This window comes from Trachurus trachurus (genome assembly GCF_905171665.1).
Source record: "Trachurus trachurus genome assembly, chromosome: 17".
NCBI classification, from domain to species: Eukaryota; Metazoa; Chordata; class Actinopteri; order Carangiformes; family Carangidae; genus Trachurus; species Trachurus trachurus.
In genome coordinates this window covers 27022394-27035524 of record NC_139900.1, presented here as the reverse complement: position 1 = coordinate 27035524, position 13131 = coordinate 27022394, and the positions used below count along the sequence as shown (strand labels likewise).

Sequence of the window (13131 nt, the reverse complement as noted above, 5' to 3'; positions counted from 1 at the left end):
TTAATGACGTCACTTCCCCCTGAATGCCCTCAGATGGATCCTCTTTTCGCTCTGACTTGAACACAAATTACTGAATCAGATTTTGCTTCTTGGGAGATTAAGTTCCTGTGTTTTTGGAGGAGAGGTTACAGAGTGAGATTAAAAACCAAAGGGGTGGCTGCACTGATGCCAATAACCACCTCCACTGTGTATACACAATAACTGTTAACTCATTAAAATATCGTATCACTAGTAGAAGCTGAATCCCTTGCAGAATAATAATAATAAAAAAAGACTTGTTCATACTTGAAAATTCTGTGATAAAAAAAAAATCAAGGACCTCTAGGTTTCTGTTAAACCTAGATGAAAGAAACTTATTTAATTTATTTAATAGATCTTTTTATTTTCTTAGACTCTCTTTCTGCCCAGAGGGGGAGGGGAGCTGAAAGCTGTTCGCCTAATCTTGAATGGCCAAACAAAGCTGCTATCTATCTTTCTCATTTTTATACAGACTTCTCTGTTGCATCTTAACCTTTGTTAACACATCAGTTATGTAATGTCTTACCTTCAAGCCTAATTCTTATTTTGCCAACTAGTTGACCTTTTACATAGGCTACCTAACATTAACAATAATGTTAACAATAATTTTGAGTTTTTCTTCAGACTTTTCCCCTGCACTTCAACAATCTACACTTCTTTATTATTAATAGTAACATTTTAATATGAAATACATATGCTAACAACATATCACCTTTGTAAGTTGGTAAATGGCTGTTTAGGCTAACTCTTAGCCAGCCAATTAGTTAACCTTTTACATTGCAATCGTTAATGCTAATAATAAATTTGGCCTTTCCTCTGTGTGTCATCAAACTGTGGTTCTGGAGATTCCTCCTGTGACAGGAACCACTGGTTGTGTGTACTTAATCACATGTTTATATTTGTGTGGACAGACTGAGTCAACACAAGACAGCTGTGGCTTGATCCCTTTTGTTGTAACAGTGATAGAAATAGTTCCAGAGGAACACAACATTTTTATCTTTGTTGTTGTTGTTGTTGTTGAGAGAAAAGCCAGAATTCCTTATCATCATCAGTTATTTTTCAGTAATTGTAAATATTGTGAAACAAACATCAAATTAATAGCTTTTTGGGATGTCAGAACAAGTCAGGTTTTTTTTTTTTTAGGTTTTTTTATTTTACCTTTTTTCTTGAGAATGACTTCAACAATAAATCAATTATCAAAATAGTTCAGTGTGATTTATGCCATAATTCATAAAATGGAGCTCCGATGCATTGCTTATCTTCTGTAGCATTTACCTATCATGATATAGAACATGAATGGTATAGAATGATTTTTTTACACCATAAAAAAAAATCCCCACAAAAGCTTAATATCATCATTTTATGTTATTTGCTATCAGCCATCATTGTGTATCATTAACAAGAGCACCTAATGGAGGCCATTTGTTGAAGCTGCAGGATTTCAAATTCACACAGATGGGTATTTAGTTCACTATAACCCTTGAACTGGGCCTGGCATGAGCAGAGTCATCCTGTTGTGCTTGTTTCAAAAGCATTTGGATTTACAGGATTATTCAGTGCGTAGGCTGAGTAGCAATATTTGGATGGTTTCACACTGTGCCTTTGATTGGGAACAAAATCTGTCACTTTACAGTTAGAATACCATCAATGTATGTCTACACTTACAGTCATCTGAGTGAGCTACAGATGCTAAAACTTTATATTTAACTTTCAAATCGAACTTTCTCTCTTTTTTAACGAGAGTTAACACTTCACATCACCACAGTATCCCCTCTCAACAATGACAGGGTATCAATCTGAAGTGATCCGGTCCGCTCCGGTTAACCTAATCATGTCATAGAGCTTTTGAGATGATGAAATCTCCAAAGACCCCCCTCTCTCCAGCTGGCAACTCCATGTTTCTCAGTAAAGGGTTCCAGTGGAGCCAGGGTGATTATCCACACCACATGTCGTCTTGTGTACAGCCTCTCACACGCTACACCCTTCCCTCTGTCAGGATCATGCCTCTATACATTAAGTCACAGATTGACAATATCAAGCCTAGAGTGTATATCATCTATTGTTCTGTCTGTTTTTTCTTGTTCTGCAAAAACTATCTGTACCAATCCCGGTGCTCAAGCTCCTATCCAATTATACACATGACATGCATGGGATCAAAAGCCATTAGATACGAAACATTTTAATATTATATAATAGCCTGCAGATGATTAATAACAAGCAGTAAGCAGGACACTCACTTACCCTGCATCATTTCCATATCCACATATTAAGGCATCCTTTGCTCCTTCAACTTTGTAAAAATTATCTAAGGAACAGAAAAGACGGAGTTAAGGACACATTTTTTCTATTAACTTCACCTGATAATACTGAACGATACATGCAGTATTTAGAGCTTTAAACATGTGTGATATATTGTTTTTGACTTACCTTCACTGCTGAGGAAGTCTGCCCTGGAGCTCCATGTCCTGTTGTTACAGATGAAGGATGCATTGTGGCTGTAGGAGGAGTTGATACAGTGCGCCAGGCTGCGGACGCACTTTTGTCGCAATAGCCCCATGAAAAGCTGCAGGCCGATGAGGGCGAACACGCTGAGACAGAAGACAGTTAGGATCATCACATCCGCCAGCTTCTTCACAGACTGGATAAGAGCCCCGACAATGGTCTTCAAACCTTGATGAAAAAGATAAAACAATGTTTTGAATGTTTAGTTTCACAGTGTCTTTGAAGACATAACTGGAAATGAGAAGCATAGAAATGATCTGAAGAAGTTTGAGCTGATGATCTTACCTGGGATAACTGAGATGGTTTTCAGGGCTCGTAGTACTCTGAAGGTTCTTAATGCAGAGACATTTCCCAGATCTACGAATTCTGTCACATATCTGCAATTTAAAATGCAGAGTGAGAGCAGATTAAACAAAGAAGGTCTTCTGTGTGTCAGGATCTTTTTTTAATATAGATCTACACTAAAGAAAATTAAAACTGTGTATAGTTCTCATAGAACGTGTCTGGCATGTGCTCCACCAGGTGAATGAGCGAGGCACCCCCACTTCCTGTATAAGTTCTACACAATGACACGGGCTGCAGGCAGTGCACCATATGCAGCCAGATGATGCTCTCAAAACAGTAAAATAATCAAGTATAGGCCTTTTAATCATATTTTCAAACTTAAAACTTAAAAACGGTGACCGAAAAGGGAAGTCACATTGTCGTTAGCCTAAGTTCTGTGTTTAATGGCACAGGGGGCACATACGGACGGTAAAACATTAATTTTCATGTCAAGTGAGCAAAGCAGCCAGCAGGCAGGTCACATGTTGGGATCATCATTTCCAGCAGCGTTTAATTCGGGACAACACTCCCCTATGGGAATTCATGCCAGTACACACAGTACTACATGAGTGTACTGTCTAAAATAACTAATTCCAGAAACGGCAGCTGCAAACACAACACTGACGTACAATTTAAGTTTATATATCTAATCTGCATCAACTATTTAGCCAGCAGACATAAAGCAACATTAAAATTCACCTACAGTCTTGTTTCTGTCCTGACCTGGCAAATGTCCCAGGCGAATTCCCATGTCCACTCTTCTTTTAACTCTGTTTTTGGTCTCTCTAACTTCTGGCCCTTTGGCCTTAGCTGCTCCACTTTGTTCACTAGTTGGCTGTTGACTTTGCCAGTTTTCAGTTTGGTATAAAGGACATCACATACACTATATTACCAAAAGTATTCGCTCACCTTTTACTCATTCTATGAACTGAAGTGCCATCCCATTCCTAACTCATAGAATTCAATATGATGTCGGTCCACCTTTTGCAGCTATTACAGCTTCAACTCTTCTGGGAAGACTGTCCACAAGGTTGAGGAGAGTGTTTATAGGAATTTTTGACCATTCTTCCAAAAGCGCATTGGTGAGGTCACACACTGATGTTGGTCGAGAAGGCCTGGCTCTCAGTCTCCGCTCTAATTCATCCCAAAGGTGTTCTATCGGGTTCAGGTCAGGACTCTGTGCAGGCCAGTCAAGTTCATCCACACCAGACTCTGTCATCCACGTCTTTATGGACCTTGCTTTGTGCACTGGTGCACAGTCATGTTGGAAGAGGAAGGGGCCCGCTCAAAACTGTTCCCACAAGGTTGGGAGCATGGAATCGTCCAAAATGTTTTGGTAACCTGAAGCATTCAAAGTTCCTTTCACTGGAACTAAGGGAATTTATACACCTGGGGCCAGGCCAAGTGATTAGGACACCTGATTCTGATCATTTGAATGGGTGAGCGAATACTTTTGGTAATATAGTGTAGGTTACAGGGATTTTTTAAAAACCACTTTAGCTGAACAAAGCCAAACAATGCTGTAAGAGTGGGTCTGCAGTCTGTGGTGCAGAAAACCCATGAGCTAAAAAGATGTTAAAATGCTCTTTAAACTGCAGGGAGCTGCTGACTGAACTGATCAATAATTCACATTAGTTCCTCACTACAAGCAACTCTTTACATTAAGTTGTTGTGTGGTCCAAAGTGAAGATAAAAACATTGATTACACTCTCCATATGAGTTTAACCAACAGAGGAGCGTGTATGTGGTAACATGATAGATGAATTAGCCGACTGGCCCATTATTAATCAAATTAATTGCTGCAGGTAATGACAGCTTTCAGAGAGGGTACAACCAGTACAAGTGATTTTGTCGCGCTGTTTCCAAACAAATAAATGTCCTATCAGGATGATTGGTCTCAGACAATGCAGCAGCATTGAGAGGTCACCTGTCTAATCTGCTACCTGTTGGCCAGTGAGTCATGGCACACATATCTCTGACCTCCACAATAGGCTTATCTTTCATGGTGTTTCAAATCAGGATAACTGACTGACTACAGTCACTTTGACATGACCGAGAGAGAAGGGATAAGCTTTTCTTCTCTGTATTATTGCAATGCATAAAAACTGTCCCAAGACAGAACCTGAACACACAGCACATCTTTTAATTTTTAATTTTTAACACATTTCAGGTGATGATAATCTGTGTGATGGTGTTGTAACTTACGCCATGACAATTACGCTAAAGTCCAGCCAGTTCCATGGGTCTCTCAGGAAGGTGAACGGCAATAGACAGAATCCTCTTGCTAATATCTTTATCGCTGACTCGAAAGTGTAGATGCCTGTGAAAGTATACCTAGAAAATATTCATGGAGGAGGAAGACAGTTTTAGGAGTTAGTACAAAACACAATACATTTCAGCTTTAAAATAAATCACAACAGTAACTGTGAAGACTGACATTATTTACTATGGAAGCCATGATAAAACATTGATGTGCAAAACTCTTGGCCAAAAACTAATTAAATGCAAAAATAATTTGTAGTTACAATTATTCAACTGATGTTACAGTTTAAAATAAGATAGTGACTGACCACACACACATACAATACACAGAATACTGAACTTTACATAAAAAAAATAAAAAAAAAGATGTGGTGAAGACATTCCAGTGAAAAGTAATAGTTGTTTCATTCTTGTCACAGTCTTCTTCAGGGCTGCCACAGTCAACAGCTAGCCTGGCTGTGTCCAGACTCTGCTTTCTAAACATGCTAAAGCTAAAGCTAATAACAACAAACATTAACATCTTATTTAATCTGTACCATTTGAAGTTTAATGTGGGGGATATCATGGGCTGAAGGCATGGATGGATGGATTTGGATTTGGATCCAAGGCTGAAGGTCGTAGCCCAGAGCAGGAAGTTTCTTCCTGGAGTCTCTACTGGTTACTTAGCAACCTCACAGTCTTCTCAGCCTAGCTAAACTATGCTAAACTAAACTGGCGCGTACAGGAATTAGACTACTATCTTCCCATTTTTGTTATTTTAATAAAGGCATCTTGTCTTCTTTTCGCATTAATCACAGTTTATTTTAAAAGTTACAAAACCTAAATGAAAACATTAAACTTTTTTTTTTCAATGAGTATCATGCTGCATGCTAATGCCTCTGACCCACTGATAATGATAAACACGTCTGTCACATCATCATGCGCAGGACAATATTTCTGAAGATGTTTACGTGATGACTGTCATTCCACACCACGACATGAATATGGGCGCATGACGTCTGTCCGACTACCCATTTCTCCGACCATACATTTCTTTATTTTTGCGTCCATTAGTCCGACCTCCCACTTCTCCGACTTAAGTAGCCCTAACCCTTAACCTTACCCTAAACCTGAACCTAACCGCAACACTGTAGAATGGGTAGTCGGAGAAATGAGCCGTCGGACTTTTGGGCAGTCGGACTGATGTATGCTCCCCCATGAATATGTGGCGTTCTGAAATACTACATGCATCATATTAGGCTACTCACTTGTGAACTGACTCTTCAGTCATCACCGGTAAAGCAACAAACCCCAGCAAAGCTCCACATTAGAAAACATGTTGTAGCTACAGTTTCTGTCCCAGGCAAAGTATTTAGGATGAGACAACAAGCTTAATGTACAGCAGCAGTCTGTGTAGCTACTTACTCCAGGTACTTGGTCCATGGTGCCGGATCAGACATGGCCATGAAGCAGCAGTTGGTCAGTATAGTGAACATTATGAACAAGCTAAACAATGTAGAGAGGAGGTCAAGGAAAGTGAACTGTGACGTGTTCACAAGAAATTATTGGCTCATGACAAAAACTGTAACTGACACAGAGACAGCTAACGTAGTCACAATGTTTCTCATAATCCTATATGTCCATCAAGATAAACCATCACTGTGTGCGTGCCAATGGCATTAGACTATAGCATAGTAGGCTATGCAGATTACAGAAAATGTAAGTAATTTCCATTTAACATTAAATCAGGAGGGTGATATCATTCTCTCCTATGGATGGATGAAGCCACAACAAAGCTCTGTCGACTGCCGAACAATCTAAGATTTGGGATTAGAAAAATGCAATAAAAAGTTATTCAATAATCTAAACCACGTTATATAATGTTATTGCAAAATGGTATTAGGACTGTTAAGTATGTTGTCCACAGTATATTATTGTCAGTTACAATAACTTCTGTGAAATCAATAACAGTTGATGGATAGATTTAACCGATAATTGGATTAACAGTTGCTTTCTAATCTATAACATATCAGAGGAATCCAGAGGAAAGATTCCCTTCTACATGTAAAGTACAAATCAGCTGTCTGAGAACTAATAGGCAGCCGTCACATGATGTGAAATCTCCTTGCTCTTATTTCATTTCAGAGATTAAAAGAGGGATATGAGGGGATTTGTTTTGCGATGCCAGAGAGGACCATTACAAAGCTGTTTCAAAAATGGGACAACGGAAAAATCCAATAGAAACCTACAGGGGGAAATCGGTAAATATTAGAAATTGGCTTATCAGCCAGTATGAATAGCTGTTTCTAGACCTTTTCTGACATAGAATTATTATTTTGGTGGCAATGTTACATCGGATTCTGTCCTGAGAGAGTTGCCTGATTATTACTGTTACACGTCATTCAGTTTTTTCTGTATCCTCATTTAGGCCTATATTTCAGACATTCAAACCATCTAAATTGACATTCATCAACTAAGAAATAAACAACTGAGATCATTTGACACAGGTTCTGGGTAATCAAAAAGGATATGAATGGACTAAAATTTTTATGGCGATTGTTCTGATGAAGTGAAATGGACTAAATATGTAAAGTGCAGATGTGGCACTGAATCTGAAGATGGCTTTCCCTTTGTTAACTACTATAAAAGTCTGCAAAAAAGAGAAAAAAAACAGGCATTAGTCATGAGAAAAATCACATATTTCAAATACAAGTGGTCACAGTCTATAAATAAAATATGCTGTAACATACCATCTTCTTGTAAATACATTTCCAAAACCAATTTTCCATGCACAGACACATATCATTGTTAGTTCTGCAGAGAAACCCGACAGCATCTCTGAGCAGCAGTTCAGCCATTTTCTTCGTGCAGCAGGGATGATATTGTAGCTGCTGTGTTGAGTCTACCAGTGTGTCTACCATATGTGTCAACTTCCACAATAAACAGTACTGCCTCCAAGAAAGCAGTGAGCCCCCATACACGCAGCAAGCAAGGCCAGCTGAGATAATGGAGGCAACTCCAAAGCAGGCTGAACCTTTCCCTAACAGATGTGGCATTTATTTAAATATTTTTAGTCTTTGGATAATCCTCCCATCCAGCAGCGTATCACATGCCAAAACAAAGAGACCCTGAGAATGACTGCCACGTCCTTTTTCATCTCTCCATAAGCGGCCCATTAATGGGTAGCAGCCTGATCTACCGACTCAAAACTTGCTAATCCTATTTCTGTGTCCACAAGAGATCTAAAAAGAGGCAGCCATTGCTGCGCCTCGGCTGCTCTAAATAAAACACCACTTGGTAAATTCAATGAAAACATCAGCTGATCTGGAGGATCACTACCATATCATGCTCACAAGCCCAGATGAGACATGTATTGTTAATTTAAAGTGCAGCCAGAAGTAAAATACGCAGAAGTCATGGGTAAATCAAATCTGAGGAAAGCTTAGGACAATACAGTGCATCATTGATACTAGGCTGAATGACAGCAATTCAAAATCAGTTGCCAGTTTTAAAGAAAAAAAAATCTGAGCTTGTTAAATTCTTAAAGATACATTATCAACGGGTATTTTTTTGTTGACTAACTTTTCTTTAACTTGTGGATGTTGTGTGGCTAGCTACTAACTGAAACTGTTAGGTGCATTAGGCCTACTCATTTGAAAATATTCACAAGTCACAGGTAATTATTTCTTCCTGGCACCGATTCATTTATGTCACAGACAGACAAGTTACTGTGTGTGCAAACTGAGGCCAAACAACTCCTTGACTTGAATGTAAATAATATGAATGTTGAGAAGGTCAGTGAGACCTCCCCTCAGCACGTCATAGTTGCTTGTCATATCTGAAACAGAATTTATATCTTTAGCAAAAAAACAAACAAGTATTGAATGTACAATTGCTGATACATCTTCTTCTAGGTCAAAAATAAACAACAAAGTGATGAGTCACTTTTCTGCTCACCCTGATGTGTTCTTGACTACTATTCATTACACTGAGCACTGTAGTTGGTCATTTAGTCTTGACCAGATGTTTTGCTGCTACTTAACAAGGCACCAGTGTTTGGTACTGTAATCCACAGATGGAAATACATTACTTCTACTTAAAGTAAATCATCATACACACTGCACATTTAAATATTTACATCTTCAGAGTGAACAAATAAGCTTGGGGCTGGCTGTCACAGTCAGGAGGTAATAATAGACAGGGTAATGTAGGCTACATCTTGAGATTTGAAGGTAAAATGTTTTCTTTTTCTTTTTCTTTTTCTGAAACCCTGTAAGTTTGTGTGGATTGAGAACTATATTTTCTTTGCCAACTCTAGTTTCATCACTGCCTTTGAAATGTCAAAGTTAATACAGCAAACAGATTATCTTATGAAATGGTATCTCAGACATCAGCCATCATCTACTTCTGTACACTTAATTTGAACTTATTCAGCCAAACCATGGTCTGACATGATTGGAGATTTTCCTAACTTCATTTCATGAAACAACCTAGAGTAATGTAGATCCACGTGCATGACCTATTTGCATGCAAATAAACTTTCACCTCTACTGAGACAGGTACATACACACACATTAAGAGCTACCACTTGACCAGCGTCTAGCTCACACACAGAGACAGAAACTCTCACCCTCTGGTTCCTGTAGTAAAATGGATCAATGTCCTCCAGTGGCACCCCAATAAGTCCTGTAGGGAGGTCACCAAAGATGCGTGGCAGCTGCTTGCCGGCCTCCAGGTCGAGCCTGGGTTTGGGTAGCTCTGCGTTCCTGTGAGTCTCCTGGCAACCCTTGGCGTTCTTGGCCTGCTCCTCCGCAATCCGCTGCTCCATGGCAGCCAAGGATTCGCGAGTGAACCGCCGCAAGCCATCAGGACCCGTTGGTAACAGCATGGCTGCCATCTTTTCATCCTGATTCTTCTGTACTAGAATTTACTTACAGCTAGATGAGACACAAGAAAAGAAAAGATGGGAGGAGGTGAGAAAAAACAGGCGTATAAAAGACAACAACTTAGCTGCTTGGATGACTCTTTCTATCCACTGTAAGCACAACAAGTTTAACATAACCATAAGTTTCAAATGCTATGAAATAGCTTGAATCAACATCTTTATAATGGATGAAATGACTCTGTAAAGTGTGAAAAAGCTTGTTGTCACAAACCCACAGCAATCATTCTCATTGTTGTGGTCTTGCTTCAATGTTTACAGTTTATTTTTAGCCCTACTCTACAGTCTGGTCTTACTGGTGTCATTAATTCAATTTTTCAACAGCAGCAGCAGCAGCAGCTGCATACTGTCATTAAAAAAGCTTGGATAAACCACTGTGAACTGCACCTGCTCAGCAGCAACAAACAGCCAACAAACAAGTAGCTGCACTTAGCAGCTAAAGAGCCAAATATTTAGCCCAGGAGTTTGCAAACAGGTCTAACAGAAGAGTGAATGATGGATTTACATCATGTTGGTGGTCACAAACATGACTCCAAATGTGTCAGTTCTGATAGTAGCCAGTGTTTGCACATTAGCCATATCAACTTTATCGCAATACAACATGGCATTGTTGTTTACAGTTTGTAACTCTACATTATATCAAAATATTCAATCATTACAGGTTTTATAGATAGATTTTACATTTTTGGAAAAACAACAGTTTCTCACGAACAGGCATCTACACCATCAAAGTGATTAATTTGTGCTCAAAGAAATAAGTGCTTAAAATAGAGTGATTCTGTAAAAACATGTCTGAAAGGGATCTGCAAATATTCTAATCTCTAATCTCTTACAAGGAAAGCCCAGTGGTCTCATAACACAAAATGTGGCCTTTATGCCTCCACCACCGAAGGTCCCTCATGTCTCTATTTCAAACATTGTGTAATTGCAATATAAAAAGCTAAAGTCAAAAGCTGGATTGCCTCTGACTTCCTGATTGGAAGATGGTACTGAGGGAGGTCCAGAGACAAGATATAAATTCTTTACCCTTCCCGATGACCATCGCTTCCTGTTATCCAACTGTCTCTGTCAAACTAGGGCAGCCATAGTTCTGAGTCAGAGGGATTAAGCCCACAGTCTGTAGCTCTGACCAGGGGTTTTCACCAGCTTTGATTTAGCATGGCAATCACTTGCTGTTTGCCTCTGTTGAACTGAAGGAAACTGCAGGGGCATGACATCAACTTGCTAACAAACCTAAAGGTAAACTCATCATGGTATCATGTTTATGGTCACACTTGATAGCAAATCCCAAAATGCCTGACTCGCTCTGTCTCAGTGCTCGTACACAGGCCAAATAATAACTTTTAAATCACTGTTGAGAAGACACTATAAGACACACCTCATTTTTTCATACACCACATTGAGATTTTACCTTATATAATAATAATGTTTATTTACACATCCCTCTCACTATTTGGAGTCATGTTTCAGCAACTGGCAGATGCAAATCCAATATGTTGTGTCCTTTAGCTCTGGTTTGCTGTCCACCTTTAGCAGCTCAGTGCTTGGCTACAGTATGTTCATCTGATAGTTACTAGATTTGTTTGTATGCTCTTTGGGTAGCATGTTGGTTTATTTAGGCTAATCTTTTAATAGAAACAGTTACTTCTTGCAGCTGGAGGTGGAGGTGACCTTAAGAGCTGTGTGAATAAACTAGAACATTATTGTTATTTGCTGTTAAAACCAAGACAATGAGCTGATAAATGTTTAAAATGCTCTACGGAGCATTGATACATTGTGCTTGCACGCACACAGTGATGGTTTATCGTTGATACTCCTCTGAAGGATCATTAGGCTATAAGGCAAGGTAAGGCAAGGCAATTTTATTTGTATAGCCCGTTTTTACAAACAGTTTGTCTCAAAGGGCTTTACATGGCATCACAACAACATCCTCTGTCCTTAGACCCTCACATCCACTGAGGAAAAACTCCATGGAACAGGAGTTTAACAGGGAAAAATTGGAGAAACCTCAGGGTGAGCAACAGAGGAGGGATCCCTCACCCAGGATGGGCAGACGTGCAATAGATGTTGTTACATACAAGAAAACAGTAAAAGTAGCCACTTTAACATTACGTCCAACAATGCATTGTTCAATTTAAAAAAAACAGATTACTACGAATTACCTTGGACATCTAAATTATAATTATATCAAAGAATGCTAAAGGCTTCATGAAGAAAACTGTAGTTTTTCTTGCACCCATCAGTGCAAATTGCTGTCATGTCATGTGGAAATTTGTCTGTTGTGTCTCATTAATACATACTAATATATATATATTGGACACATCTCTTTCTTGAGATTTTTTAAAAAACCTTATGGGACTTCCTAGAAAAATAAAAGCAATGAATTATTACATTAATAAAAGTTGAACCATGAACCCCCACAAAACTGATTTTACAAGATACAAAATGTAAGCAGAAAAAATGTGCATGTGAAAATATAAGTTAAAAATGATTAGTAATCATATTGATTTTTTTTTTTTTTTAGAATTTTGTAGTAGGGAATTGAGATGTTAAATGGTTTTTAAGATCTGATATCAATACAGTGAACTATCAGCTGCCTGACAGTGAGGTCATAGTCATTGTGGGATTACAGTCCAAAGCTCTGTCTACAAATATCTCAACATATTTCAGGTCATCTGCTACATTAAAACACTGCCAGAGAAGTTCCTCTTTGAATTTTAAAAACTGTTTTAAAAGAGCACATTTGCTTTGTTCATATCAGCAAACTCTGCCTATCTGGAGGAAACATGAAGACAGTTTGCAGATTATCTGATCTGAGACCAAAGCCACTAAATAAAGACAATACCAAAGGCTTCTCCACTACCCCAAATTTAACCTCTCATTTTAGCCAGTGACAATCTGATATTTTAATAACTGAAAAAGCTCTCCAAAGAGAGGATTACATCTCTATGCGCCCCTTTTGACAGAGAAATACTATTGTATCCTTTTCATATTGACTAAGCTCTATGAGTTTTCATCTCCTCCTATCCTGAAATGCATTGATCCCTTCACACGTCCAGCCAGACGCTAGTTATTTGCTTTCACTTGATCTGCTTATTTGGCCC

The 13131-nt window shown here is 38.8% G+C and overlaps 1 protein-coding gene across 1 annotated transcript in view; it reads right to left on the bottom strand.

Moving 5' to 3' along the window:
• The window catches only part of LOC310999969 (sodium channel protein type 3 subunit alpha-like), a gene marked incomplete at both ends in the record, with an annotated part of 48666 nt that extends 38684 nt beyond the window's left edge, over nt 1-9982 (bottom strand). Inside the window, 7 exons of the mRNA XM_083990596.1 lie at nt 2260-2323; nt 2446-2688; nt 2806-2897; nt 5050-5178; nt 6511-6608; nt 7625-7735; nt 9716-9982. Coding sequence (XP_083846722.1) covers nt 2260-2323; nt 2446-2688; nt 2806-2897; nt 5050-5178; nt 6511-6608; nt 7625-7735; nt 9716-9982 — 1004 coding nt within the window. The remainder of the gene's footprint in view (nt 1-2259; nt 2324-2445; nt 2689-2805; nt 2898-5049; nt 5179-6510; nt 6609-7624; nt 7736-9715) is intronic.
• Nucleotides 9983-13131: the final 3149 nt, after the last annotated feature.